Source organism: Styela clava, chromosome 8 (genome assembly GCF_964204865.1).
Source record: "Styela clava chromosome 8, kaStyClav1.hap1.2, whole genome shotgun sequence".
Classification (NCBI taxonomy): domain Eukaryota; kingdom Metazoa; phylum Chordata; class Ascidiacea; order Stolidobranchia; family Styelidae; genus Styela; species Styela clava.
The window spans coordinates 14,094,206-14,121,273 of NC_135257.1; the positions used below are offsets into that span (position 1 = coordinate 14,094,206).

General features: G+C 34.4%; 2 protein-coding genes across 2 annotated transcripts; both read left to right on the forward strand.

The window, feature by feature from the left end:
- The first annotated feature begins 1,611 nt into the window (after positions 1 to 1,611).
- LOC120346461 (sodium-coupled monocarboxylate transporter 1-like) lies at positions 1,612 to 7,428 on the forward strand. The gene is made up of 12 exons (XM_039416203.2): positions 1,612 to 1,757; positions 1,928 to 2,038; positions 2,374 to 2,464; positions 3,353 to 3,470; positions 3,644 to 3,711; positions 4,149 to 4,303; positions 4,521 to 4,661; positions 4,960 to 5,089; positions 5,385 to 5,473; positions 6,028 to 6,131; positions 6,315 to 6,475; positions 7,051 to 7,428. Exons 1-12 carry the CDS (start codon positions 1,612 to 1,614, stop codon positions 7,426 to 7,428), a joined length of 1,692 nt encoding a protein of 563 aa, XP_039272137.2.
- An 8,790-nt stretch (positions 7,429 to 16,218) lies between these two features.
- On the forward strand, positions 16,219 to 25,093 carry LOC120345709 (sodium-coupled monocarboxylate transporter 1-like). Its single transcript, XM_039415253.2, has 14 exons — positions 16,219 to 16,434; positions 17,674 to 17,784; positions 18,222 to 18,312; positions 18,847 to 18,964; positions 19,463 to 19,530; positions 20,028 to 20,182; positions 20,337 to 20,477; positions 20,673 to 20,802; positions 21,192 to 21,280; positions 21,647 to 21,750; positions 22,557 to 22,717; positions 23,009 to 23,366; positions 24,130 to 24,266; positions 24,646 to 25,093. Exons 1-14 carry the CDS (start codon positions 16,292 to 16,294, stop codon positions 24,712 to 24,714), a joined length of 1,875 nt encoding a protein of 624 aa, XP_039271187.2. The 5' UTR covers positions 16,219 to 16,291; the 3' UTR covers positions 24,715 to 25,093.
- Positions 25,094 to 27,068: the final 1,975 nt, after the last annotated feature.

Here is a 27,068-nt window from a genome sequence, read left to right on the forward strand (position 1 = left end):
CCACGTTCTAACTTTATACTGTCACAACACCACGATGATATTTGATATTATTATATACATAAGAGTACATATATAGGCATCAGTTTGACTTAGATACTTTTATATTATAAATCACTAGCGGGAGAATATAGAACATGTTTATGTAGGTCAAATTTCTGTATTATTTCTCAGTTATTTCCACTTAGACAAAGTGATATTGTGCGGCTATCGAGCGAAGAACAAAGTTGAGAAACAAAATCCAATTATGTCCACACCACGTCTCGAAACTTTGTAAACCTAAGTTTACATATCAGGCAATGAAAGTGGCAATCCAAGAGCTTACGTACCATATTTTAGCTCAGAAATTAATTGTTACAGAACATCTGCTAAAAGGCGGATTGAATAGTGAAAACCTGTATCGAAATGTATAGTATGTATGAGAAATCCTTCTATTGGAGTATTAAACACTAAACTCAATTATTATCCAGTATCCAAATATTTTATCCATTAAAAACTATGAATTCAATCTATGAGAAACTCAACCACGAAACCGTTCGTAAAAGTTCGCCGATGTACACCTTTAAGCCATTGGAAGAAAACATGTGTTATCAGAATATCGTCTTTCCTCTATAACTCGGACCTTCATTATTTCTCGTATTGATCCAACAATTTTTCAATAACGGCATTCAACATCAAATTATTTCAACAAAGAGATTATCAATGTGTATCGCTATATCTGTATGTGCCTTTTCTGAATATAAAATCAGTTCTAAAGACAACAAGATTAAGTCTTTGCAATGTACTCCAATGTCGTGCGACTGGACGGAACACGATATGGCATAATGAGTAATTCGATACCTTGATACAAAAGTAGTTTACAGTATATTTCTGCTGGCTATCCACCTTGATGGATGAAATGATATGGAAGGGTATTTTGCAGCGTACTTTTCAAGAATTTTTCATTTTAACAATAACGATACCACGATGTTATTATGTTGGCCAATAGTTAAGTTCTGGATACGAACGAGTTTTAAAACTTTCAAAGTACTATTATTGGTGTTTCAAACACTTCGGCAGTAATCGAATTTTAAACAATTATCAACAATATGCGTTTATTATAACGTTTTAAATAAACTTTTATAAATTCTACGCTAGTTTTCAACTGAAGCTTTGTAAAACTTGGTTTACAAGAACTTACTACATTTCGTAAAAATAGTAAAAATGTTTTAGACTATTTATAGCCTGAATCGCCAACTCATTGGAATGTTCAACCATGGTAATGTTGTTATTTTAAGTCTTTGGCATGAGTCGAAGATAATCGGTGACTCAACCATATTTGGCTCTGCACAAAATAAAAAAAATATTTCAGAATAGCACCCCGATCTAGAAATGCTTGAGTAAAATGCACCGATGCATTTCGTTGGGTCAAGTCACCAGTCACGCGATGCCAATCACTGAAAGGTCGACGTAACATTCACATAACAACACGTAGTTATAGAATGAAAATTTTTTGCAATTCAGAAAAGTATATCAGCACATTACTGAATACGGATGTTTTGAATAAAAGAGTATATATATGTTAATATGAAACAGTTATAATAGCTGAATACGAATATATATATATACAAAATCATGGCTGCTGAACAGTATTTTCTCGTAGCGGGAGATTACGCTGTCTTTGGTGTTATGTTAGCTGTGTCACTGGCAATTGGAATATATTACAGCATAAAAGATAGAGGAAAAAAAAATAGCGTTCAAAATTATTTGATGGCTGGCAGGTGAGTAGAAACCTCATCATTTGTCGTTGAAATATAAATTAAAAACTGTAACTATGACTACTCAATTGGTTTTTAATATTTGTGAAATTTTATGGCAATAAAGAAGAATTAATAAAGTTTTCGAATTTAAAACTTTATTATTTATATACAAATTATCATGTTACGTTTAGAAAAATGAATGTGTTTGCTGTCGGCTTCTCACTCAGTTTTACATTTTTATCAGCCAGTGCGGTTCTTGGAATTCCAGCGGATGTTTACCTCTTTGGTACAATGTTTTTTTGGTATGACTGGTTGCTTCTATTTTAGACAAACATTTCGCTTTGAGGGAATATATTTTTGCCTCGTTCATTCATTTTTTTATATTTATACTACTCATATATATATATATATACGAGATATGGCTATCGCATTGTCTTTTTCCAAATATTTTTCAAATCACTAAAAAATGAGTTTAATAAGAAACTGACGTTAATGTCGACTTATTTATATCTGAATTATACCTTGTGCTCATTTTGTGGGATCTCTTATGCCACTGTTGACTACCAAATAAGTTTATTGAAATTTATTGTTTTCCTATTGGTGAATTTTGGTTTTTAAATTCAATCTTATTTTACAGGGTGTTAATAACCCCATTTATCTTGATGGTAGTCGTTACTCAAATCTACATTCCATTATATTTTCGACTGAATATTACAAGTAGTTACGAGGTAGGTTTTTTGTACTTAACTTTAAAGTTGCACTAGAATAAATAACTTGATTTTACAATTAGTTTCTATATCAATATAAGAAAATTAACCAATGGTCTATTGTTTTCGTCCAGGTAACGTGAATCAACACTAATAGTAAAATGAAAAATATCAACATTAAAATATTTTCTCCCTCAAAAACGGCCAAGCCTGACAGGAAATAATACAAAAGTTATTAAAATTAGTTGCAGTCTCGCTCTTGAAAACATTTTCAAGTTTTATTTACGAATAGTTTTATTGATCTGCATTTGGGCTAAATGTCAAGCCTAAAGTCTATGACATGAAATTTGGAAAAAATTTCATGTTATGAAAATACAGTAATTCAGTACAAATACAGTAATTTTCTAACTAATTTTGACAACAATCCCATATTTGTTTTATTACAACAATATTTTATTGCCTCTCTCTTCAGCCACTGGACCAAATTGCCTTCTCAGTGGCTCAGCTTGTTGTTGTGCTAGAAGACTATTACTTTTGTTTATTTCAAAAATATCTGGGGGCTCTATGAGATTCGTTTTTTGCCTCGAAGTTTTCTTTGATGACATCATCAAAATTAAAAATGGCGTGCCGTGGTTCCGTGTTCACATCTCAGTGATCTGGTTGTCAGACTATACCGGCACTGTAGAAGAAATGATACTACCTCGTTTTCGCCTTTGTGTCCGTATATTTAAGCATTGCTCACCTGTTGTGAATGATTGCAACCCGATGAACCGCGTGGGTTTCTAATTTTAGTCTTCTCTCTGCGCTAATGATCCTATGCCGTTAATTAGCAACTATTCCTAGCAGCTTCGATGAGAAATTTCTCCGGTATGTTGTTTTGTTCACTGAAAGCACTTTTTGATTTCACAGTATCTTGAGCTCCGATTCAGTTACCCAGTTCGGTTACTTGGAACACTGGGTTACATTGCTCAGAATGCAGTATATATAGGTGTAATGATATACGCCCCAGCTCTAGCCTTTGCTCAAGGTAAGAATAATTTCATGTTGTGTTAAAAAATCTTTAAAATGAATATATGAGCAATGAGTGGCCTCATATTACCGTGATGAATATTTAATAAATATTGGTAAAATTCGTGTATTTTGTGCTAACTTGTATAAATATCAATAATATAAACTAATTACGGTACTTTTCATATATAGTTTCAGGAATGAATTTGTGGGCAGCAATATTTACTATTGGAATTGTTTGCACCATTTATACAACATTGGTAAGGATTTCTTTATGAGAAATATTCTTCATTTAATTTTACAAACTTTTGGGCTAAGTATCACGCAACCTAATTTACATTAGCCCATACACGTAGGTCCAATGAAATAATGAAATGATTGGTTTGTGTCCTCACAGCAGAAAGCCACATACAATTACATATTTTTCAAGATTCAATTTGATTCTGAAATCATCAGATATTCGAAAATGCCCAGGTGTACTGAAAGGCATAACTTCGGACACGCGAAAACCACCGAGAATTATATTTGCAACCATAAATATTTTAATTCGTATACTTTGACAATCACATTCTTACGAAATTCCATATATCCTCTCCTATCAGTCTTATCTTATAATTCGCCTAATTTGACCCAATTTTATTCACAGACAACAACTAATAGTTCTTTATACTGTATATATATATTTTATCTATTCCAGGGTGGTTTGAAAGCTGTAATTTGGACAGATGTGTTTCAAGGAGCTGTTGTCATTGTCGTGCTAATCGTTACATTGTTTATGAGTGCAGACAGTATTGGAGGTTGGCATGAAGTATGGCGCATAAATCATGACACAAATCGTTTTGTGTTCAATGAGTGAGTTTCCTTTTTTCATTGTCTCATCTTTCTATTCATATCTCTCGTCGTTTGCTTCTCTCACTTATTGTTTTCAACTTCAATGACTATCTTTCATCTCCTTTCTTACTAAATTTTGAATCTTCTTGCCTAAGAGGGCATGATTACATGTCTTGGGCGCCTACAGACTTGTTACATTTTTAATGACTCTCGACTTATCTGCTCTCATTATTTACAGTTTCGACTTCGATCCCAGAATTCGTCATACGTTCTGGAATTTAATAATTGGATTGACCTTTCTCTGGGGAAGTATGTATGCAACCACGCAGTCACAAGTTCAACGTTACTTGGCTTGTTCATCACCAAGAAAAGCAAATCAGTAAGCAGATAATATAAACACTAGTTAATGAAATAACTTCGTTCCTTCTCGTCTTTCTAATACTAAGCGTTTTTTTTTATAAAATCTTGTTTTTTTTCTTTTTTATGCATAAATTTGGTGATCGCTGTTAGTATAAAAAGAGAAATCAACCATTCTATATGTTATGACGCAAGAAAGCAATACTTATATCAAATTTCTTTCTGCTGAAGAGTGGTGAAGAAAAATTAGTTACGACTGTAAGAGACATACAATAGTAAAGAATTCATATAAAAAAATCATTTCTATTTTGTATTTTCAGAGCTTTGGTTTTTTCAATGCTTCTCATTGCGTTGTCTCTTCTCCTTTGTTTACTCATCGGATTAGTAACTTACGCCTACTTTCACAATTGTGACCCTTTGATGACTAGGGAAGTATCTTCAGCAGACCAGGTATTCTTTTCTTCAAAACGTGAAAAGCCTAGCAAATCTATATAAATGCCGGATAATTTTAGGCTAATCTAATCCAAGCAGTCACTTAAAACACAGTCCGGAAAATAAGTTCGACGCATATCTAAATACTTTATGATCTACCGAAAGTATAGTTTTACATCTTGTATAATATGATAACTATTTCAAAAATGAGAACTATCACTGTGTGATAAAAAGTTTTGTGTACTACTTTTAATCCGAAAAATGAGTATACATTGGCACATATAATTCTTTTCTTTTGCATACCTAATTTTAGTTGGTTCCACTCATGGTTTTACGAATATTCCGCAATCAACCTGGACTTTCCGGCGCATTTTTAGCAGCTGTATTTGCAGGATCCTTAAGGTATCGTATTGCATTGATGTTCCGATGGATATTATCTTGTAAGATGATATTCATGTGGCACTTATTGATATATAAATTGTGGCTTTATTCGAAGAAAACTGTCCAAGTCTTTGCTGTTTCAGCTTTTCGAATATTCATTTTTTTTAAACCGCTATTTCACGGTTCAAGCAAAACCTGTTACTCCTACTCGCCTGAATTGTGAACCCAAATGCAAACTATGGGCGAATCAGAACCTTCTGCAAGCATGGTATTTGTATGGGACCAGACTGTTGTGAAAGCAATCTATTTTCCATTTATACACACTTCAATAAAACACGCCAGCAGTAGAGAGTATTTATTCAATAATCTCATATAAATATATAAAAAAAAAGGTTAGCATTTGAAGACTATTAGTTCGAAAGTTTGTGTGTATGCTATACTTAAATTGTCCCAGATTATGTATAGTTGTGGGATTGAATAAGTCGACCGGTATTAGGGAACTGGGTCGTGCGGTCACAGTAATTATAGGATTACAATGTATTTAAAATATATGTAACTATTCATTTCATCTGCAGTACTGTCTCTTCTGGTATTAATGCAATGGCATGTGTTACGTCGGAAGATTTTATTCGACCGTTTGTAAAATGGAGTGATCGCACCATGACTATTCTCGCAAAAGGTATATACGCCATATATGAGAAGAGACAAAATAAAAGTTTTGCACTCTCATATTCTTAAAAATTTTTACACCTAATTTTTATTTTTCAATCCTGCTTTTCCTCCACCCTTTTCTCATTATCATCTCACAAAATTACTATATTCAATTGTTGAATTCTAAAAAGATTCCTTTTTTCTATTTCAGTTCTGGTACTTTTGTATGGCCTTTTAACTATTGGCTTTGCATGTCTCTCGAGTATTCTTGGCAACGTATTACAAACTACACTGACGTTACTTGCTGTTATAGGAGGCCCAACTTTGGGAATATATACTCTTGGAATAGTGTTTCCGCCAGCAAATTCATATGTAAGCAATTTTTCTTATTTACAAATCGACAAAAGAAATGTTATTACTTTTTTTTCGAAGTTCCTAATGTGAACTAAGTGACTTTCTTTTCATATGTTTTGAATATTGTTCGGCAATCACGGGGTCGTGGCCTGGTGCAAGTTTGGCACTTCGCCTGGCACTTCGCCAGGTAAAATCTTTTGAATCAGTTTTTATCGCTAGACACAATTTCTGCAAAACGTTTATATAAAATATGATTGTGTAATATTCCATGGCGAATCTGACGTCCGGGACGCAAAGCTCACAACACGTGAAAACAATCACCAATATGACACATATTGTGGGTGTTTTTGTGTTGAATAACACCAAAATACAAAAACCGTCTTTTTGTGGAATTTCAATCGCAAGGTTCTCATTGCCGAATAAAAATATGCTAAAATAATATTATTAGCCGAAGATCAGCAGTTTGTTTGACGACGGCCGGTCCGCGAAAAAAGTCTGTTCCAAACCTCTCCGCAATTAAAGAAAAGGTTGCTGGCATCAATGTTGAAAAGTGTGATGTATAATACAATGTTGTTCGTTAATTCTCATAACAGGGATCGTTTTCTGGATTCGTTGTTGGCCTGGCAATAATAACATGGATCTATGCTGGAAGTCAACGTTATCGTCTACCTGTTCAGTTTCTAAAGCCTAAATATCGTAGTGTATCAGGTTGCCCAGTTCCGGTTACCGATTTATTAATCAATTCTACAATGGAAATGATGACATCGATACCGGTCACATCCGAAATGGAGGTATTTAATACAACTGCGGTTCCTCAGCTTCCAGGACCTGAACCACGACCACCACTGGCAGATTTTTACTCCGTCTCTTACACTTCCTACGCTCCAATCGGATTCGGAATAACTTTAGTGGTTGGTCTTATAATAAGTTTGTTAACAGGTAAGCTTGATATCATAGTAATACTGCAGTAATATAATATAAATGTTAAGGATCAATTTATCAAATGATCATGCCGGGTTTCGTCGGTCGAACTGTTTTGTGATTTTTATTTTTTTAGGTGGACACAAAAACGTGAAGCATGTCGATCCGAAGTTGATTGTACCTTTGTTCGATCACCCTATACTGAAGTCATGTTTACCAGAATCTTTCAGAAAGATGATGTGGTGTGGAGTGGATCATGATAAAGTAGACGATAAAACAGTAAGATAATAATATAACTAATATAAATAAGCACCAATATGCGATTTCAAGAATCAACCCATTTTAAGCTTATATCGAATATCACCCAATATTCGTAAGTACTAGGTAACGACTCAAAGCTGATGAAAAAAGAAATTGAATGTTGATTGCTTAGTACAAATTTGATTGTTCTTAAGAACCTCTAGACGTTCCAGATATGAATATGTTTAGACAGTTTTTTATAGAAAAAAATTCAGTTAAATCTCGTAGTCGTTATATATTTATTTTAGCTTAACAAATTTGAATATAAAAAGGTAACACAAGTTCTTTTAAAAAATTCTTTTTTTAGGATCGCATTCCTGCCAATGATATTTTAAAACATAAAAACTGTCAAGAAAATCCTACATTTGAAGCACAAGACGAGTTGAAAGTATAAAATTGCACATTACGGATTCGTCTCTTCAACCTTTTTACAAGCATTTTTTCATTTCTGATGTATTGTAATTTATTCAGTTATCACTACAGAATGAAACGCTAAAATGTACTAACACTACAAAATACCAAATACTAAAACTAGACCATATAAATTATAACCATATTTCGCTATAGTTCTATATGTTCTATATAGTATAATACGGTTGCGCTTTAATGATTGGTTTTCGGTATATTTGCTTTCAAGTATATATATATATGAAACGTTATTATGTACAAAATAAACTAATTGAATAAACTGTTTCTAAATTACAGCTATAATATGTATATAAAATAAATGCTACGTTGATAAGGAACTACTTTACATATATTTGGTTTGCTCTATCCAAAAATAACGCATCGACATCTAAACCGGAAAGTATTTAAATGTGCGCTATGCGTAAAAAATTCTGGTTAAAACGTACCGGTTTTTCTGTTGGATATTTGTCTAGCAACAGGTAAATTTATTCAATATCATCATCAATATTCAAACTAACTATTGTAATGCGGACAAATCACATCAGTGTCAGAGTGTGATTTGCGTAATGGCCAACTGCACTGAGATTAATTAAATTATAATATCCATTAAAGCTATGCGGGTCAAAGAAAGGATGTTCCAATAAAAATAGCTGTAGTAATACTCTTCGGAGAACGTTTATCTGGATCAGCGTTTCCCAACCTTTTTTGGTCGCGGATTATTTTCTTAACGGCGAAACCATTTGCGGACTCAAGGTGCGTTTATTGCAACCGTCTCCTCTGTGTGAACAGGCAATAAAACCGAACACAACAGAATTTTAACGAATTTCAACAATGGCCTTTTCTGTCGCACAATATTCAATCCATAACAACGACGAGAATTCAAAATGTATTCCTATTTCAACTTAATTGTGTTCATGATAATTCGCGGTTGCGTCGACCTACGACAAGATGAAAGCATTACTTCTTTAAAATACAATGACATTCTGTGAACATAATAATGTGAGGATATATTGTCCGATTATACTTAGTTTTGATACATATTTTTTGCGATCTTGCTAATTTGTTATCGCCGTTAGAAAAATCCTACTATCTGCTATAAATTTTTAGAAAGTACAACTTGATTCAGTACTTAATAAAAATATATTTAAAGTATACATATTGGTAAATCAAAAATACATATTCATCGCCATGGTTTATTATTAATTTTATTGTGATCATTTTAATCTGCGGTTGTGTTGACGAAATAAAAGCAATACTACAAAGATGCGGGGTAAAGTGCCCGATTATATTTTGTTTTTATTCGTATTTTTGTGAATTCGTCAAATCTGAGCTGTTCGTACAACACCTACGGTACGCCAACACCTGGAACGGTAGCATCCAAAATTTCGCGATTTGCAATGTCGAAAAAGCGTTTTTAATCGGTCGCGGACCATCCTAATACAAAACTTATGGTGTTCTTCGTTTTATTTTTAGTATTTTTTATTGCCGCTTTTCAATTTAGAAAATTTGGGTTGCCACCATTGATACCAATCAGAAAAAAAATTATTCCTCGTTGTGAGAACTCGCGAGAAACACCACTTAGGGTTTTAGCACCCGCATATAGATTGAACCCGCGGATATACACATGGGTTCAAATGCACGGTCACCGTGAAATCCAATCGTCTGATTGAGCGCAAGTGACCTATCGCGTCACCTGTTACCAAATATCCGAATAGTAAATTGCTATTCTAATAGTTGAATATTCGAATATATGCCCAGATATACTCAGTAACCAGTAATTATTGACTCGATTAATGTTATGTTACTAAACTTGCTTTTTATGTTTTATGTAAATTCTAACGTAAATCGCAACGTGGCTGAATTTCTGGCTCGTTGCGGACTAATTCAAACGCTCTGCGGACTCATTTGAGACCGCGGACTCGGGTTGGGAAACACTGATCTAGATTGTTTTCTAGATTTATTCACTCAATCATCGCTAATGGACTGGAATAAAAATAATAATTTGCAAGTGTCACAACATCGATGCGCCCTAACCAAATGAAACGAAAGTCAGTTCGCAACGCGATTAATATAATCTTCAGATAGTTCAGGAATGATACCACGTGGGTCGCGTTGTTTCAATCTTTTTCCGCAATGACCATGAACAATCTAATAAAAAAGTCCGATCATCCGCTTGGCTTATTGGAATACTTCTCTGCATTGCGCAAAGTATTTTTCAGTCCTGTGCATTTGTCAAGGTTAGAGCCAGAAATTTTGAATAGATCATTGTTAGGTAACAACAACGTGTAGGCTGCGCAATAACTTAAAAGACACCGTGCTTGTCAATATGGCAAATACCTAGTAAGGATTAGTTGTGGAAAGTTGACCCACTAGTAACAATTGTAATAACAAAACAGACGTAAACAGTGTTGCTTTACCGTTTATGTCTTGAGCAAATGAGAATAGATTAGAAGAAACAACTGAGAAGTTACACAACTGACTGATGACAAATAAGGTGAAAGTTTTTATATTCAAATGTTTCAGATTATTTGCGCAGTCAGTAACTTATCGTTTGAAATCGGGAGTCCCCCAGTAACTTTGAATGCGAACGTGTAATGATAAGGTAGTATTATATTTACATTTTATTCTAGAATGTGATATACACTTATAAATTCCACTCCACATAAGTGGCTAAATGGCATCACCAGTGCGCACGTAAATCTCATTTTTTGACTAGTCAAAAATTCTTCCAACGTTGGTATAGTTTTACCATGAGTTGTAATTGTGGCGTACCGGAAGTCTATGAAATAATTATCCAAGTTCAGAATATCTGCCAATATGGTCTTATGTCGAAGTTCTTCTCAATATTCACATCAAGTTATGCAATTTTATTCTATTTATTAATTATCAATCTTAATCCAAACACTCTAAAGCAACGGAAAGCATACAATATAAATAACAGATACCAGGCAGTAAAATATAAGAAAGCAATATACACCATAAAAACACTGACGGCCCCTGAAATCGAAGACACTTTGAATAGAAGCCACATGACCCCTAGATTCCGGAACACAAATCTATCTACTACAATTTGCCAAATAGGCTGGAAATAACGTATATATGACAGGTATTTTAAAAGAAGATAAACAATTCTATAGGTGCACAACATTTGAACCGTACTGATGATAGCTAATTTCATGATAAAACTAAAAATTACAACACTAAATGAACTGAGACCCGATCGACAGTGTCACAGAGCCCCCAGTGTCCCTAATGCCAAAATACCAAATATGGAAACAGTATCAAACGACATCATTTAACAGATAAAACAAGGGTCGTCACATTACCCTTCTCTTCTAGATGGAACATTATGGAAGAATTTTTTTCACTTCATTCGGAAAATTTAAACAATGTAAGGAGCAGTAGTCAAAACAAAATATTTCCACAAAGTCTTTAAAATCTGCAGGTTGTCTACGCTCACGCTTACACATCCGTAAAGTCTGTCCTTCTGGATTGGGTCAACCAACGTCATCGAAGCGACTAAATTGATGCTGCTAATCCCACTGGCTCAATAACGGCCTCCATGTTAGGTCTCCGGACGGCCACGGCTGCTGTAGCTGAACGAGTACAACAATTCCCGAGCGGGCCGGTATAACCGTAGTAGTATATATTTACGGTATAACCACATCCTCTTCTACGGTCACACGACAGCAGGGAACCGACGTCTGGTGCTGCACAGTAACATCCTGTCCCTCAAGAACAAAGCGACCCGACGAGTGATACAGAACACAGTCCCATTTGCCAAGATAGTCCATACCTAGAATGCCCATTCATGACCCTAGATCGGCGACGACAACGGTATGCGCCACAGACCAGCTTGCAATCGCCAGGTTGACATCAAGTGCACCATGAGACACTAATGACTCGCCACTGGTAGTACGGTGTGGTACTGGAGAAGGATGCAGTTCTGGAATGTCCGAATTTTTCTGCAACGTCGAGTAAACAGCGTTATCAATGAGCGAGACACCCGCACCGGTATCAATCAAAAACAAAACAGACACGTTATTGACCAAAGCCTTGACATGCCATCCATTAGTCCATGTAAGAGAATAAATTATAGTCGAGAGAAATGGCTCCATGTCATCATCCAAAATCAGGTTAGCAGGGAGTGCGAACCTCATCCCTGCTGTTCCGAGTTTAAAAACTGGTTGGGAGTGTTCATTCTATTTCTGCGTGACATTTTATGTTCAAAAGATATCCTGGCATGCTCTCGCTAAAAATTTGTAGCGTACAGGCAGTCTATGAAATAATTAAGTTCAGAATATCTTCCAATATGGTCTGACGTCAAAGTTTTTCTCAATATTCATTTCAAGTTAAGCAATTTTATTCTATTTAATAATTATCAATCTTGATACAACCAAAGACTCCAAACACTCCAAAACAACGGAAAGCATACAATAAAAATATCAGATACCAGGCACTCAGGCAGTAAAATATAAGAAAGCAACATACACCATAAAAACACTGACGGCCCCTGAAATCGAAGACACTTTGAATAGAAGCCACATGACCCCTAGAATCCGGAACACAAAACTAGCTACCACAATTTGCCAAATAGGCTGAAAATAACGTATGACAAGTATTTTTAAAAGACGATAAACAATTCTATATGTGCACAACATTTGAACAGTACTGATGATAGCTAATTCCATGATAAAACTGAAAATTACAACACTAAATGAACTGCAATGACATCGCACTCAAACCACAACATGATCCCAACATCAGCCCACTGTCCAGCACAAAACATCCAGCAAATCCCCATCCAACAATCACACAACCACAGACAACCATCCCCAATAACCCACCGAAGACCAGAGGAACTCCCGCAGACACTAAAAACCAAACATCCAATCAAAAACAACCACACACAGACAACTGCACCCCGCCAAACCACAGCACACGCCAACAGGCCACACCCAAAAGACCCGATCGACAGTGTCACAGCGCCCCCAGTGTCCCCAATGCCAAAATACCAAATATGGAAACAATATCATATGACATCATTTAACCGAAAAAAACAAGGATCGTCACATAATGTTTCTAGTGTATTTATAAATTATCGGACACGCATTGTATATTGAAACTCACAATTCATCAAGTTTTTCAGTTGGAAATGCTTCCAGAGATAATTTCAAATGCTTTTTGCCAGAGAAACCATTCACAATCAGCGTCTTCAGTTTAGGTCTGTGTCTAGTCCTCTTATTTTCAATGCTTATCTATTGTGTTCGCTTAGTTCAAATAATAATACAGAAGTAACTTGGATCTATTGGTATTTAAATTCACGCTGAAATTGAATTAAGAATAATGGTTCATCGTCACAGAAACTGGAAAAGCAATGACAGTCCCTGTACCGTTACCGGTGTCCTGATACAGGTACTGGTGAGTTACCGCATATGATTTTGGAAAGTTTTTTTACGGGGAATGGTGGACTGCGGTACCGGATCTGCGTGGTAATACAGAAGCGACTCGGATCACTTGATATTTCAATTCACGTTGAAACTGAATTATGAAGAATGGATCATTGTCACATGACCTGGAAAAGCTATGGCAGTCACGGTACCGCAATACAGGTACTGGTAAGCTACCGCATATAATTTTTCGGAATTATTGATGGAATATTTCGTTTTGCCCTCCGTGTCCTTCCTATTTGAGCATAGCTCTCTTGATATTATTTTTTGTGTTATGGCACTTTTAATATCAGGATTGTGTGCGCCAGACTAAAAGCAACACAATAGTGCAATACTTAAATGAATTGCGGTTTTTAAAAACGCCTTTATTAAATTTATTAGAAAAACATGCGCGCGGAAATAATAAATAATGGGCAATCAAGAGCGAATTGATCTTTTTACATTGGAGTAAAAACAAACAAAACAACAAACAAAGAAAACTATCATGTCAAGGGCTTGTTATCAAACGTGCGCACTACTAATGCGATATATTCGTTCATTTTACCCACTATTCTGTTGACTTTCTAACGTCAAATATTATGGGGGTAGATTGAGTTTTAGTGCCGGCATTTAAGTATCAATACAGCCCGTCGATTACTGGTTAGTTATGCCTATGATATGCTAGTTGGTAGCGTTATAGAGAAATACTCCTGTGACTGAATACGCCCAAGTATTATACTTTCTTTCTGTCCAGTCGTTACCCAGGAAATTGCTAAAAATTGAATTTTTATGGCATTAATAAAATTGTACATCAATTAACATTTTGAATAAATATTATCGCTGCAAGTCGGTACCTTACACCAGGTTTCACGTTCATGACCACCTCAATGCACATCGTCAAACAGAAACTAAATTAAGATGTCAAAATGTAAATAAAATTATATGTATATAACATGAGAGTGTTTACGTATGTATTTATTAGTCATGCAATATTGTTACGTGGCCTATCAACAATTATTTTGAAGAATGTTGCAAAGATATTATGCTGCTGAAACTGACGCGTAGAAATACAATTTCAAAATATTTTGCTGATATAATTACCGGAAGTATAGTATATGAGAATCTATCTTTTTACATTTCTCTTATGCGTGCCTGCTTCATCATATTATTACAATATTTTAAATTTTCGTTCATTTTTTACAATCTTTGCAGAAATCATCTCAGCAAGTTTGCCGCTTGACTACGCAAGGTATGTAGCCCATTTTCAACAATAAAATTCTAGAACCTAAAGTAGCTGAATCATCTGGGTATGGCATTTTCGTCTAAAAGTGGCACTGGTGGCAGTGGTGGCACTGGTGGCACGCGAAAGCAAACTAATCGTAGATGACAGGAATCGCATTTATTTTCAACAATAAAATTCTAGAATTTAAAGTAGCTAAATCATCTCTCTTAAGAGATGATCCATCAACTTATCTTTTTTATTATCTTTGGGCGTTTCAAGTAATATTTATGAGTAGTATTTTACATATTTTTTTGCAAAACATAAATACCATTTTCTCCTCTCTTTTAACAAGTGAATTAGAACAAAGGTTGCCGTTTTTGCAAAGTAGTCTAATATTATGAGAATTCTCACTGTAAATGCGTTTTCATAATCTTGTTGATCGCAGAAATCCTTTTAACGCAAAAATATTTTACACTCCAGTTATTTTCATAAACGTCCATTGTAAATAAGCTCATTATTGTTCAAAAAATATTCATGTCTGCAAGAAGATTTTTGTAATTGCGTTCCTACATGAAATTTCATCTAAATTCACAAATATGTTATCGTATTTTAATTTTTTCTTACAAATGCGTAGTCAATTAGAAGAATGCAAACGAAAAAATTGAATCCTAAAATTTGAATCCGTCATTCTGTTGTTGATTATACGCTGATGAATTTTTTTGCTTTCGTCTGGTATGTAAATTTAATTTAAGTAACAATTGTGCTTTATATATTGACTGCGATGCTTTGCAGTTATCTCTACTGTAGCATTACAACTTTAAAAAAATATGGAACTCTAAAAAGCAATTAAAAGTTGAAAGAGAACAACAGAACCTAAACACTAAAAACTAAAAATAACTATTTGCGTGTTTATGGAGGATGTTATAAATTTTCGATTGACGACTTGAGTCGTTCCAGTCAACGCTGACAGGGAATGTAACAGCTTGACAGAAAAACTTTTTTATCTCATTTGTATCTCAAATTCGTTGAAGAAGACATCTGGGTATGGCTTTTTCATCAAAAACTGGAAGTGGTGGCACGCAAAAAATCGTAGATGATAAGAATCGCATTTATTTTACAATAATATTCTGACAATACGGGCGATCACGTTTGCTTGATGGTGTGAATATCGCGAATATACGAAGCTCCCGATCATGTAGTTTTGTGTGTTTATTTGACAATATTAGTTGTAAGCTTGAGGAAACGTGAAATAAAAAAAATTCTAAACCGTATTTTTGATTGAAAAGTTCTGAGTATAGTTTTGTTATTATTTTTCAGACGTCGCAATTATAGGACTTGAAACTACGCATTAGGCATACGCGATGTTATTTGCACAAATTTCTTAAATTGAATTTTAGCAACAATATTTATTAGTAAAATCCAAATATTGGACGTTTACGTTATAGTTTATTATTTCTTGATTTGTTATATTTTTGTCATTTGTTTTTACTAAACAATATTTTAATGTTACAACATTATATAGAAGTATAACATTTTACATTAACAACAAATACAATGCAAGACCAGAGCTTTTTCAGACCAGTTGATTACGTTGTATTTGGCGTCATGTTGATAATTTCCCTGGCAATCGGTATATACTACAGTTGGAAAGACAGGAGTACAAAAGACAAGACAAGGAATTACCTTATCGCGGGAAGGTGAGTGAGTGCAAGTAATATGCCTTACCTATTTGTACTTATATTATTATTGTCTCAGACATATGTATTTGTGATATATAATTGATTGATATTACAAGCTGATATATATATTCTCAGTATAGCTCTAGATTGCATTTCATTCAAAACTCGAGACGAGCGAGCTTTGTATGCTGATAAATATGAGGATATGTTCTGGAATATTTGTTTTAAAATAATTTTGTTTTGAATATTACGTTTTTTTTTATTGAATAAGTTGGAACATGGTTAGGGAATATGGCGACTTGTGCACGAATACTCTAGCTCTGGTTGATTAGAAGCAACATAACCAAACACGGTAGGCGTTGTTTGGCGCATTCTCCGAAGCGGCAAACTCGTGGCGTTTTTCCATGGTTGCGTGCGGCTATGCAATTGTAATGGATTTGATTCAAGATATATTCAATAATCCAGACTAAATATGTTCAACATGATATGAAGCATAACATCAGAGAACTTTGAATTCTATGTTTCTCTAGGTTTTGATTTTGATAGAGAGCGCCAAAGATTACTTGTTCTTAGCCAACTGTATGCAAATGTAGACTACTAGAGCCAAAGAAATATTCCATGCAGTCTGTAGAGCTATTGTAGGTATTTTAATGAAAAGTATAAAAATATATTTCGAAACAGATTCCATGTTTAAAAACAAAATGTTGTTTTGGTTAAAAAAATGGATTAATACTAAATACAAACAAAAAGCGTCAAATTACTACAGAAGTATTCGTGTATATGTCAACATTTTGTGAATGGGAGCAAAGTTATCTGGCCGAAATTTCGCGACTTGCTTTGATCTTCGCTCACAATTCCTACTTCTTTTAACTTTTTATGATAGAGGCCATTGCGAATCCAAAACCAATTGGTCAATGCATGTTAATTGAAAAATAGAAAGCAGGTCAAAAAGTTAAAATACTTTTATGAAACGAAATCTTTATAGCCCGTTTCCACAAATTATATTATTGGGCATTGCCGCGTAAGTAGAAACAAATGGAAGCGCAAAGTATCACAATAACAATGATTATTATAAATGCACCTATACATATTCTTACAAATTATGGGTACACTATGTTAAACATGAAAGATTTTAGTTATTTGAAACCATTTTGTTACGTGTTTGACCATCAATAATACTATACCCTACATTTTATTGTATAGATTTTATATTAAATATATCAGCTATTAAATATATTATCTCATTTCCCATCATAGTAACATGAACAGCTGGGCAGCAGGAATGTCACTCAGTTTTACCGTGATCTCACCGACAACAATTCTTGCCATTCCCGCTGAGATTTATATTTTTGGCTCTATGTTTATTTGGTGAGTATTGTCCACATTATACTAAAATATAAAATTGGTTTATTTATCGTATTAGAAGATTGTAAGGTTTCTGGTTCTTTTTAATTTTCTGAAATATTATCTGCAGAATGGTTGTGAGTGACTGTATTTGAAATACATGCTAAACCAACTTGCAACCAATCAGTGTGTTTCAGAATACACGTATCAGATGAGACTTTCTAGTTGAAAGTGTAAAAAACCTTACCTAAGCTCTTAATTCACATGCATACTAACACGCGCAGTTTTTCGTATATTCTCTTATCATGGAAAATGGACTCGACATTCATTCTATCCGTTTGAAACGATAACATGAGTTGTTAAATTATCCAGTGTGTAATAATATTAGGTTTTTATCAGACACGAAATCGAGCGTCCATACCACAATTAACATAATATGGTATTTTTCTCCATTTTTAAAGGCTCGTGGTGGCCGCATGGATTGTTGGACTATTTACGATTTCATTGTATATACCACTCTTTTTTCGATTGAATATTACAAGTATATATGAAGTGAGTCAACCTATGTTTACGTCTCCGTTGGGGGGATTTTAAAGAATATTCTGAAGAGTAATATTTTAGGCTTAAAGTTAGACAGTGGAGTAGACATGCAATTTACCTAGTTTAAGATAAAACAGCGTCTTATTTTTGCAAAGTTAACTCGTGACATTTTCAACACCCATAATCCGAGATAAACCACGGTAGCCAATTTGAAGAGCTGTCACATGTACGGTCTAGAAACGGTTTCATATACATGCATGGATATATATATAGGCACGGAGGGCAGATTAGGAGGAGGGAGGGAGGGCAGAGGGGGAAGAGTTTCAACGAGAAATTTGACTTTTCCACACATTGCTCTGAAACTTGCCAACTATAGTCGTTTCCCATATTTTTACAATTATATATTTGTTATCAAAGTTATAAATCGTACTATGACATAAACAAAATATATTTTGCTAAAATGAAATAAACCCATGATTATAAAACTACAGTATATAAATATGTTTGATTTTTACATACCGATATATATTTTATTCCATTTTGCAGTACCTCCAGCTGCGCTACAGCTATCCCGTTCGAATTCTTGGAACAATTGCATTCATAGTACAAACGACAATGTATATTGGTGTTATGGTATATACTCCAGCATTGGCATTTACGCAAGGTATGATGGCAAGGGGCGTGAATTTAGTGATACTAATATTTTAAAAATGGTCGGTAGGGTGTATATTATTTATACCAGTGATCTATCATAGTAATGGTTACACTATCAGTACGTTAGATGCTAAACAAAAATAGTTTGGCCACGTATATATCGCACCCTTTTCAATAAGTGCAAATGTATAGAAATACTTTTTGATTGTCGTTTTTCGTATCATATTTCTTGAAATGTACACTTGTGAAGAATATATTTCTGACACCATTTCATTTTTTTTCATTTGAAAATCAAGTAATTTATTTGAACCATATTTATACAAGACCTATGGAACTTTATTCTTCATAACAGATATATTTCATATACCATAAATCAAATGGGATTGAAATGTTTCAAACATTCCAAGCTTTGATGCAAAATTTGATAAGAACAACGAGATTGATGACCGCTTTTATAATTTTCCCAATTCAAATAAGACCTAAATTTATGTTTTATTTTATTGTTAAGTTTCTGGATTCAATTTATGGGCTGCAATATTTACCACGGGCATTGTCTGCACTGCTTACACAACTGTGGTGAGTCCGCATCACAGTTTATGTTTATTAGAATTCAACTTTTTTGCAACAACATTTGAAAGCAAATTCCGGCAATTTTCAATATTATTTCGTTTAATACCTATGAATGCGTATAATGCAATTCCCTCAGTATTAGATCAGTTTCTAGTATTTTTTTCATTTCGCAATATTGGTATAACAATATTTCAGAAGCAAAGCAGAGATAAACATTTTACCTATAGAGTCCTTCTAGGAAAATATTTTGTTTGTGGAAAAATTAAATACAGCGGTGATATTTGTGCTACTTCACTTGGGTAATCAAAATAATACTTCCGCGGTATCGCCAAATACAAGTGCCAAATAACTATAGCAACTAGCAAATAACTAGCAACTGTTTTCCTGTCTTTAAATCTGAGATTTTGTTTTTCTAATTAGTGATTGCATACACGGGAGGTTCGAGTTCAAAGATATTAACCTAGAGATCTGAATTATTATACTTCTTGTTTTGAGTAATTCAGGGTGGACTGAAAGCGGTGATATGGACAGATGTGTTTCAAGGAGTTGTTATCATGATAATTCAAGTCATTGTTTTGTTTATGAGTGCTAGTTATGTTGGTGGATGGAAAATAGTGTGGGAAGCAAACTCAAAAACTGATCGATTCAATTTCTTTGAGTAAGTTTACGTTATTGCTTCGAAATTTCATTTTCCCCGTATTACTTCCGCCACCACAATGACCGTAGCTTCACTGTCAATTTTCCATGACTACCAATCTTTCGCTAAGACTATTGTTTCCTATTGTAATATAATTTTTCTATTATATTCAAAGTTCGGATTTCGATCCCCGAACTCGCCATACGGTATGGAGTCTTCTGATCGGCCTAACGATATTATGGTTAAGTATATATGCTACCTCACAATCACAAGCTCAACGATTTCTTGCTTGCAAAAGTGCAAGAAGTGCCAAGAAGTAAGTATTTTTCTTGTAATATGCCTTTCTTGTTAAGTTGACTTTTTCCCACTTTAGTAACTTTCAATAATTTTAGGGGTTAAAACTACAAAAACTAAGTTTTTTCTGTGGTTCAATAACTGCTTCTAATCAGTGGAGTCGATAAATATGCAACGATTTAAATCCAATTTAATGCATTGCATTCTATTTTATCAGAGCGATGATCTTTTCTGATGTTGTTATATCGTTTGTTGTATTACTCTCCGTGATGATAGGTTGGGTAACATACGCAGCTTTTCACAACTGCGACCCCATTCTGACCAAGCAAGTCACCGCACCGGACCAGGTAACTTCTAGAATAATTTTAAACATTAAAATTATGTTTGAGAATTCGTTATCTATTTTTGAAAGAATTGCAAATTGTTTTGGCAAATGACTTGATGACTACAATGGATACAATATAGATTATGCTATTCAGAGCACCACTCAAGTATATTATATATCCAAGTATGGGATATACATCTTTATTCATTTTGATCGGTTCTGATAGACCGTGAATGATCTATCCGCCTCATGTTCATTCCTCTGCCAAGGAATTAGTATGCGTTTTCCTCATACTTTAATTATAAGAATTACATATTACATTACATTTATAATCCAGACTTCCTTTAACGTTAAATTCAAAGCATTTTCAATAATTGTCTTCATTTAAACTTCTGCATTTTATATCACCAGTTGCTCCCGTTCATGGTGACGAGGGTATTCCAACTTTATCCAGGGCTTTCAGGAGCATTTTTGGCAGCCGTTTACGCTGGAAGTTTGAGGTACTTAAAGCTTGTATGTAATAAGATGTTGCCTTTTTTTAACCAAATTTTAGACCGTTCTTTACGCAAAGTTCATGACTCCATATACCAGTATTTTCAGACGGTGGGGAGCCCAAAAAGTGTCGCGGCTTAAGTTTAAGAACCACTGTCATAGACCATGCTAAGTGAAACTTGTCATTAGCTATATATTGTATTTGTCATTCTCTATTCAATTAATGTTCAAATGTAGATGTTTGCACGGCTGGAGATATTTATTATTATAAATATTCTTCTTGCTTTAACTTTCTCAAACATTAAAAAAGTTGGCACAAAGCTGATCAATCGATCGTAAACCAAACCGATCTATCCAATTGTCAACTGTTTCAGCACATTATCTTCGGGAATAAACGCAATGGCTTGCGTAACAACAGAAGATCTTATTCGGCCTTTTGTTAGATGGAGTGATTCCACCATGATTGTTGTTGCAAAAGGTTTTATTTGTTATATTTTTATCTTTTGGCGCGTGTTTTGTTGTAACAAGGTTTTCGTCGCATCTCTTTTTCACCGAGGTCTTTTTATTGGTCAGGGATTTAGCGGCATCTGGAATGTTCCATTGGGTTTCGGGGCACCAAAAAAGTTGAAAACACTGATCTACAGAAGTACCTTAACAATAATATCGACGACAGTTCAAAACTTTTGCAGCAGAAACTTCGTCGCACACGAACTCGAATACACGCATATATTTTGGCGAAGTTGTTATGGGACACGGCATAGCTATAGATTGTTCCGATAAATTATTACTGTTGCGCAAAGCAATTGCTTTTTTGAGTAAAATATCATCTTAACTAGTCTAATATAAATTTTATTTGCTCTGTAGTTAAAGGGAATTTATCAACAGAATTAACACTACGAATGATTTAGTGTTCACATCATGCCGAAAAACCTAATACGACGTCTCCATCATATGGTTGTTCAAGTCATTAGCAGTCATGTGTTTGCCTAATATGTTCTAACTCTATCTGTAACAGACCACCCTTTCATTGAATGGTGTGGAAATATTTAGGTGGCAAAATAGCAGCATCTTTGAATATTTATGCATAATAATTGAAAGTATTTTTTGTGTTGATTAATCAAATCACTAACATTTGATAATGAATTTGCAAAAGTTCCTGAGACAGAAAAGTGTTGTGCGAGTGTATATGAAAGACACCGATAAACAACCTGTACAAATGAAAATATAACCTTCTACAGTTAGAGCAATTTCTCCGTGTTATTAATCGTGCATTGATTTTTTCAGCATTAGCTTGCTTCTACGGATTTTGTGGAATTGGATTTGCATGTATGTGTTCTATACTCGGGAATATTCTTCAAACCTCTTTAACATTACTAGGAATTCTCGGAGGTCCTACATTGGGGATGTACACTATGGGTGCTGTGTTTCCATTAGCTAACTCTTGGGTATATTTGTCTAACATTAATCACTTTGATTTATTTTTTTATTTTTTCAATATGCACCATGTCTTTATGTTTATTTATTACATTTTATTTTTATTCACAAATGCTCAAAGAAAGGTCACTATCTCACCACTGGAAATGAGATAATTTTTGGTAGAAAAGTAGGCTGTAGCTCTGAGATATCGATAAACATGGAAATCAAATTATAAGGTTGTCATACCAAAACTAATAAAGTTTTTGACAATGATTTTTAAGCTCTTGAAGTTAGGTTGACAATCTTTTTTTTTATTCTAGGGTGCTTCTATCGGATTCATTTCAGGTGTGTCATTCTCGTCATGGATATATGCTGGAAGTCGACATTATCCTCCTCAACTAAAATATTGGAAGCCGAAATATCGATCTACTTCTGAATGTGTATCGGAGAATGAGGTTGAAAGCACATTTATTAGTATGATCAACACGACAATGAAAATGACAAATACGTCTCCTTTTCTGTCAGAAACGGTTCCGAATACAGCTACTGCATCCATACAACCGTATGACGCACCACGTCCTGCTTTGGCTAACCTGTATGATGTATCATATCTCTACTACGCGCCAATTGGTTTAGCAGTGACTTTGGTAGTCGGGCTTGTCGTCAGTGCTTTAACATGTAAGTACAAGTGACTGAGAAGTCATTAAAATATTTATTTTATTAGGATATCGTCACGCTAATAACCGAATTGCGTAAGTCATTTTTGGGTTTTTGCATTTCGGATTCTAGCTTAGCGCGTATAAATTTGAATTTACACTACGGTATAGAAAGACGTGCACTTGTGATATTCACTGTCCGAGTCCAATTCGCCTTGGTTGGCTTTTATATTGGGTACATTGCTGTTTTATTCTTTATATTTAATCTTAGTCTTATTTCGGTGGGTGTGCAGAACGTGTTATATTGATGAAATATATATTGTTAAACATAAAAAATAATGTAATTGAAACTGATTAGCTATTTTGGGGATTAGACACTGTATATAATGAGAATTACATTCGTCTTTGGAATGTTTAGTTTTCAGGACTGGTGCATATAGTAAAGTTGCAAAATTGCGTATGTCCCCAAGTCATAGTCACAGTGTGCCATTATGACGTCACTTAACTGCGTCATACAAATTAACTTAAATCCGGCAACGATCAAAAAATTGAACCATGGCAAATTATTGACTCTCAATGGCATAACAATATCATTAGGAAGTTTTTTACGTTTTTCTCAAAACTGCTAAAAATGACTTACGCAATTCGGTTATTAGTGTGACGATATATAAAGGTAATCATTTTGTTTCAAAGAATATAGCCAGTTATACATATATATTTTGACTTAATATACATGAATGCAAGGTTAGTCAGGGCATAATTTATTACAAAACTCCTTATTTTAGATGGATATAAAAACTCTAAGAAAGTAGATTCAAAACTTTTCTTCCCAATATTTGAACATCGTTTAATGAGGTTCATTCTGCCGATGAAAGTGCGAAATGTTCTTTGTTGTGGAATGCAGCTTGAGGGTATCACCGAAGTAAGTATTGTTGAATATGAATATTCTGATATTGATTTGAAATTTAAAGTTTGTTATGTCACAGTTCTTGGTAGATATTTTTTTGTTTCACATTTTCTCAAATTAAAACTGCCATATCTTTAGGTGGCTATAAAAGGAACGTTTTAAACACAAAATTTCCGTTTGGGCGTTGGAAAAATTTAATTTTAAACTAACGATTGGTAGAGAAATATGTTATGTTCTGATGCTCAGCTGCAGCTTTCAATATATACAACTATCCGCAAAATTGTAGTAAACCAACTTTTTCATTTTTCGAAAAGTTACGCACGTTACTAGCATACCGGGTTACTATAAATATTATATTTGCTAATTTTGAAAAGCATTTTTGTAAACATTTTAGATGACGTCGCAACATGACAGCTTCGTTGTGAAAGATGAAACTGACGACGACTTAATTGTCAACTCATAATCAAATAAATCAGGGATGTGCAATCTGCGGCCCACAAGAAAAAATTTTGCGACCCACGGAAAAGCGCTAATTTTGAATGATTGCATGCGCGCAAAGCGAGTTTTCAATTTACGTGCAAGAAATTCCACTCCCTTCGAGTCGCAAGAGTCTTAGCTCATCATTTCTGCGAGGATCCCTGATCAATAACAAAAAGAAACAACTTTTGTGCCGACAACTAAATAAAGGTGCGGCCCTCGGTTTCACTCGGTTATTTGTATCTGGCCCTCCTGTATTTAAAGATTGCACACCCCTGAAACACGGAACAAGCAATCTTCATCGTTTTTCATATTGAGTAGTAGAATTCTTCAGTTTTAATAACTACGTATTACTTAATATTTGGTTTATTGCCATCGAATGATAATAAATAAATGAACTGAAAACGCGTACATTGTATGTGGAAAACCAGAGATATAGCTGAATGATATTTATATCGTAGCAATTTATTACATTTAATTTACACTTTGTATGAGTACCTTGTATATTTCGATCAATAGCCGTTTTGGAGTATCTCTAAGCGTAAGAATACCATCACATTTCAGCAACGAGCTCAGCTTCACCCTGTCAAAATAACCTAATGCATGATAAATTTGATGTAACGTGAGCATAATAGTTTGCACTAGTCTTTAATCTGGTTAGTTTGCGCCAATTTACTACCAATTGGCAATAAATTATAGTGCAGAGATGGCGAACCTTTTTCAATGAATGGGTCAAAAATTATAATTTTATCGCGGAACAGAAGAGAGATAGATATTTAATTCACGATTGTATCTATAAGAAACTTCTGAAACAAATCTTATAAGCTGGTGTTGGTGTAGTTTTGGGCTTTACTTATGCAGCACTTCTATCAGGGACTTTTCATGGCACTCGGTTTTATGATATTAGAGTACGAAAACACGCACATGAATTACCAAAAACGTTTAGAATGATGCGTTAAATTATTTTACGGTTCTAGTGTTTGGAGGTAATTCCACTTTGATAGTGTTATAATTTTCGATCAGCTTCCAACCACATTAAGCCACTTTTACACTGCCCCATTGTTATATCAGATTTCTAGATTTTTATTTCAAGTCTGAAAGTTTTTGTTTTCACAACGGCATTGTAGACGAGAAACTAATAAAATGCAAAGTAGCATCTAGTTCTCGTATAACCACTGAAACAGTCTGCAGATGCACTTCCAAAAAAGACAGGCGTTGCGAGAGATGAACAGATCAATTGCCTTGTTATGTCATAAACGATGTCAGGCCCAATAGCTGAATAACGGTACACAGCGGTGCATACATGCGTACAAGATTAGGGGTTTTGAAAATTACCATACCGGCTCCAAAATCAACATTTTGAACATGAGCGATCGCAGCCCTTCCTGACTGTCCAACTGAAGGTACATTATAATAGTTTAGTTATTGTTAGATTAATTTAAGGCCGGTTTTATCAATTTTTATCACTGATATGTTAGCATTTTTTTATTTTATTCGTGCCTTCGCTTGGCGGGTAACAAATAAAACGCGGTGGGTCACTTTGTGACCCGCGGGTCAGTGGTTCGCCATCCCTGATAGTGTATTGAAGATAGAATTCCAATATCATTATTATCGCCAGCACATTTCTCATGTTTGGGCAACCATCTGTTGTGGCGCATTGTGACATCATAGATTGTGACCTAGCCCTAGTATACGTATCCTGAATCTTTATGCATCATTGCGCTTCGGAAGTATTCGTATCAAGATGACGCACAACCTGAACAACCCTTACCTGGTACCCATACTGTGTTCAGATTGGGTGCCATGCATTTTATAATATCCATACTGAACGTCTGTGGGCAAACAACGTCTAACTGTAGCCATAAAGAAAAATATAAAATTGCAGGTTTAAAAATATTGCTAATATAGCTATGCCTTCTGACAAATATAGACGTTCGTATTGTCATTGCATACTTTAATACTCGGGCATCCCCAAAATTGACGACTTATATTTCCTTGTTATTTGAGCTCTGTGTGTTTTGTTGACCAGTCAAATAGAAAATAAGTTATTCTAGATTTGTCTTTATTAGTTGTCTATCGCTATATCGAAATTACATGGAAGCCCAACTGTTAGTATGTTGAAAAAATGGTAAAAAAAAGTTTGCGATCAGATTTAATACTCCATAATTAATTTCAGAAAACTTCCGTGCACGTCGACAACACCTAAAAGTACAAAATTGATCACGTTTTAACAGAACACATATTTACTCAAAATCATATTTATCTCAACGCTAAGTCTTTCTGTGAGACTTTACAACTGCAGTTTTAACGAGCTATCTAATATAGATGGCAACGCATAAA

Bases quoted from the DNA above. Each gene is read 5' to 3' on its own strand.
- LOC120346461 (XM_039416203.2), top strand. From the start codon at position 1,612: ATGGCTGCTGAACAGTATTTTCTCGTAGCGGGAGATTACGCTGTCTTT. The intron at 4,662-4,959 runs GTAAGCAGATAA...TTGTATTTTCAG, and splicing joins TCACCAAGAAAAGCAAATCA to AGCTTTGGTTTTTTCAATGC. The intron at 6,132-6,314 runs GTATATACGCCA...TTTCTATTTCAG, and splicing joins CATGACTATTCTCGCAAAAG to TTCTGGTACTTTTGTATGGC.
- LOC120345709 (XM_039415253.2), top strand. From the start codon at position 16,292: ATGCAAGACCAGAGCTTTTTCAGACCAGTTGATTACGTTGTATTTGGC. The intron at 19,531-20,027 runs GTGAGTCCGCAT...TGAGTAATTCAG, and splicing joins GCACTGCTTACACAACTGTG to GGTGGACTGAAAGCGGTGAT. The intron at 20,803-21,191 runs GTAACTTCTAGA...TTATATCACCAG, and splicing joins AAGTCACCGCACCGGACCAG to TTGCTCCCGTTCATGGTGAC.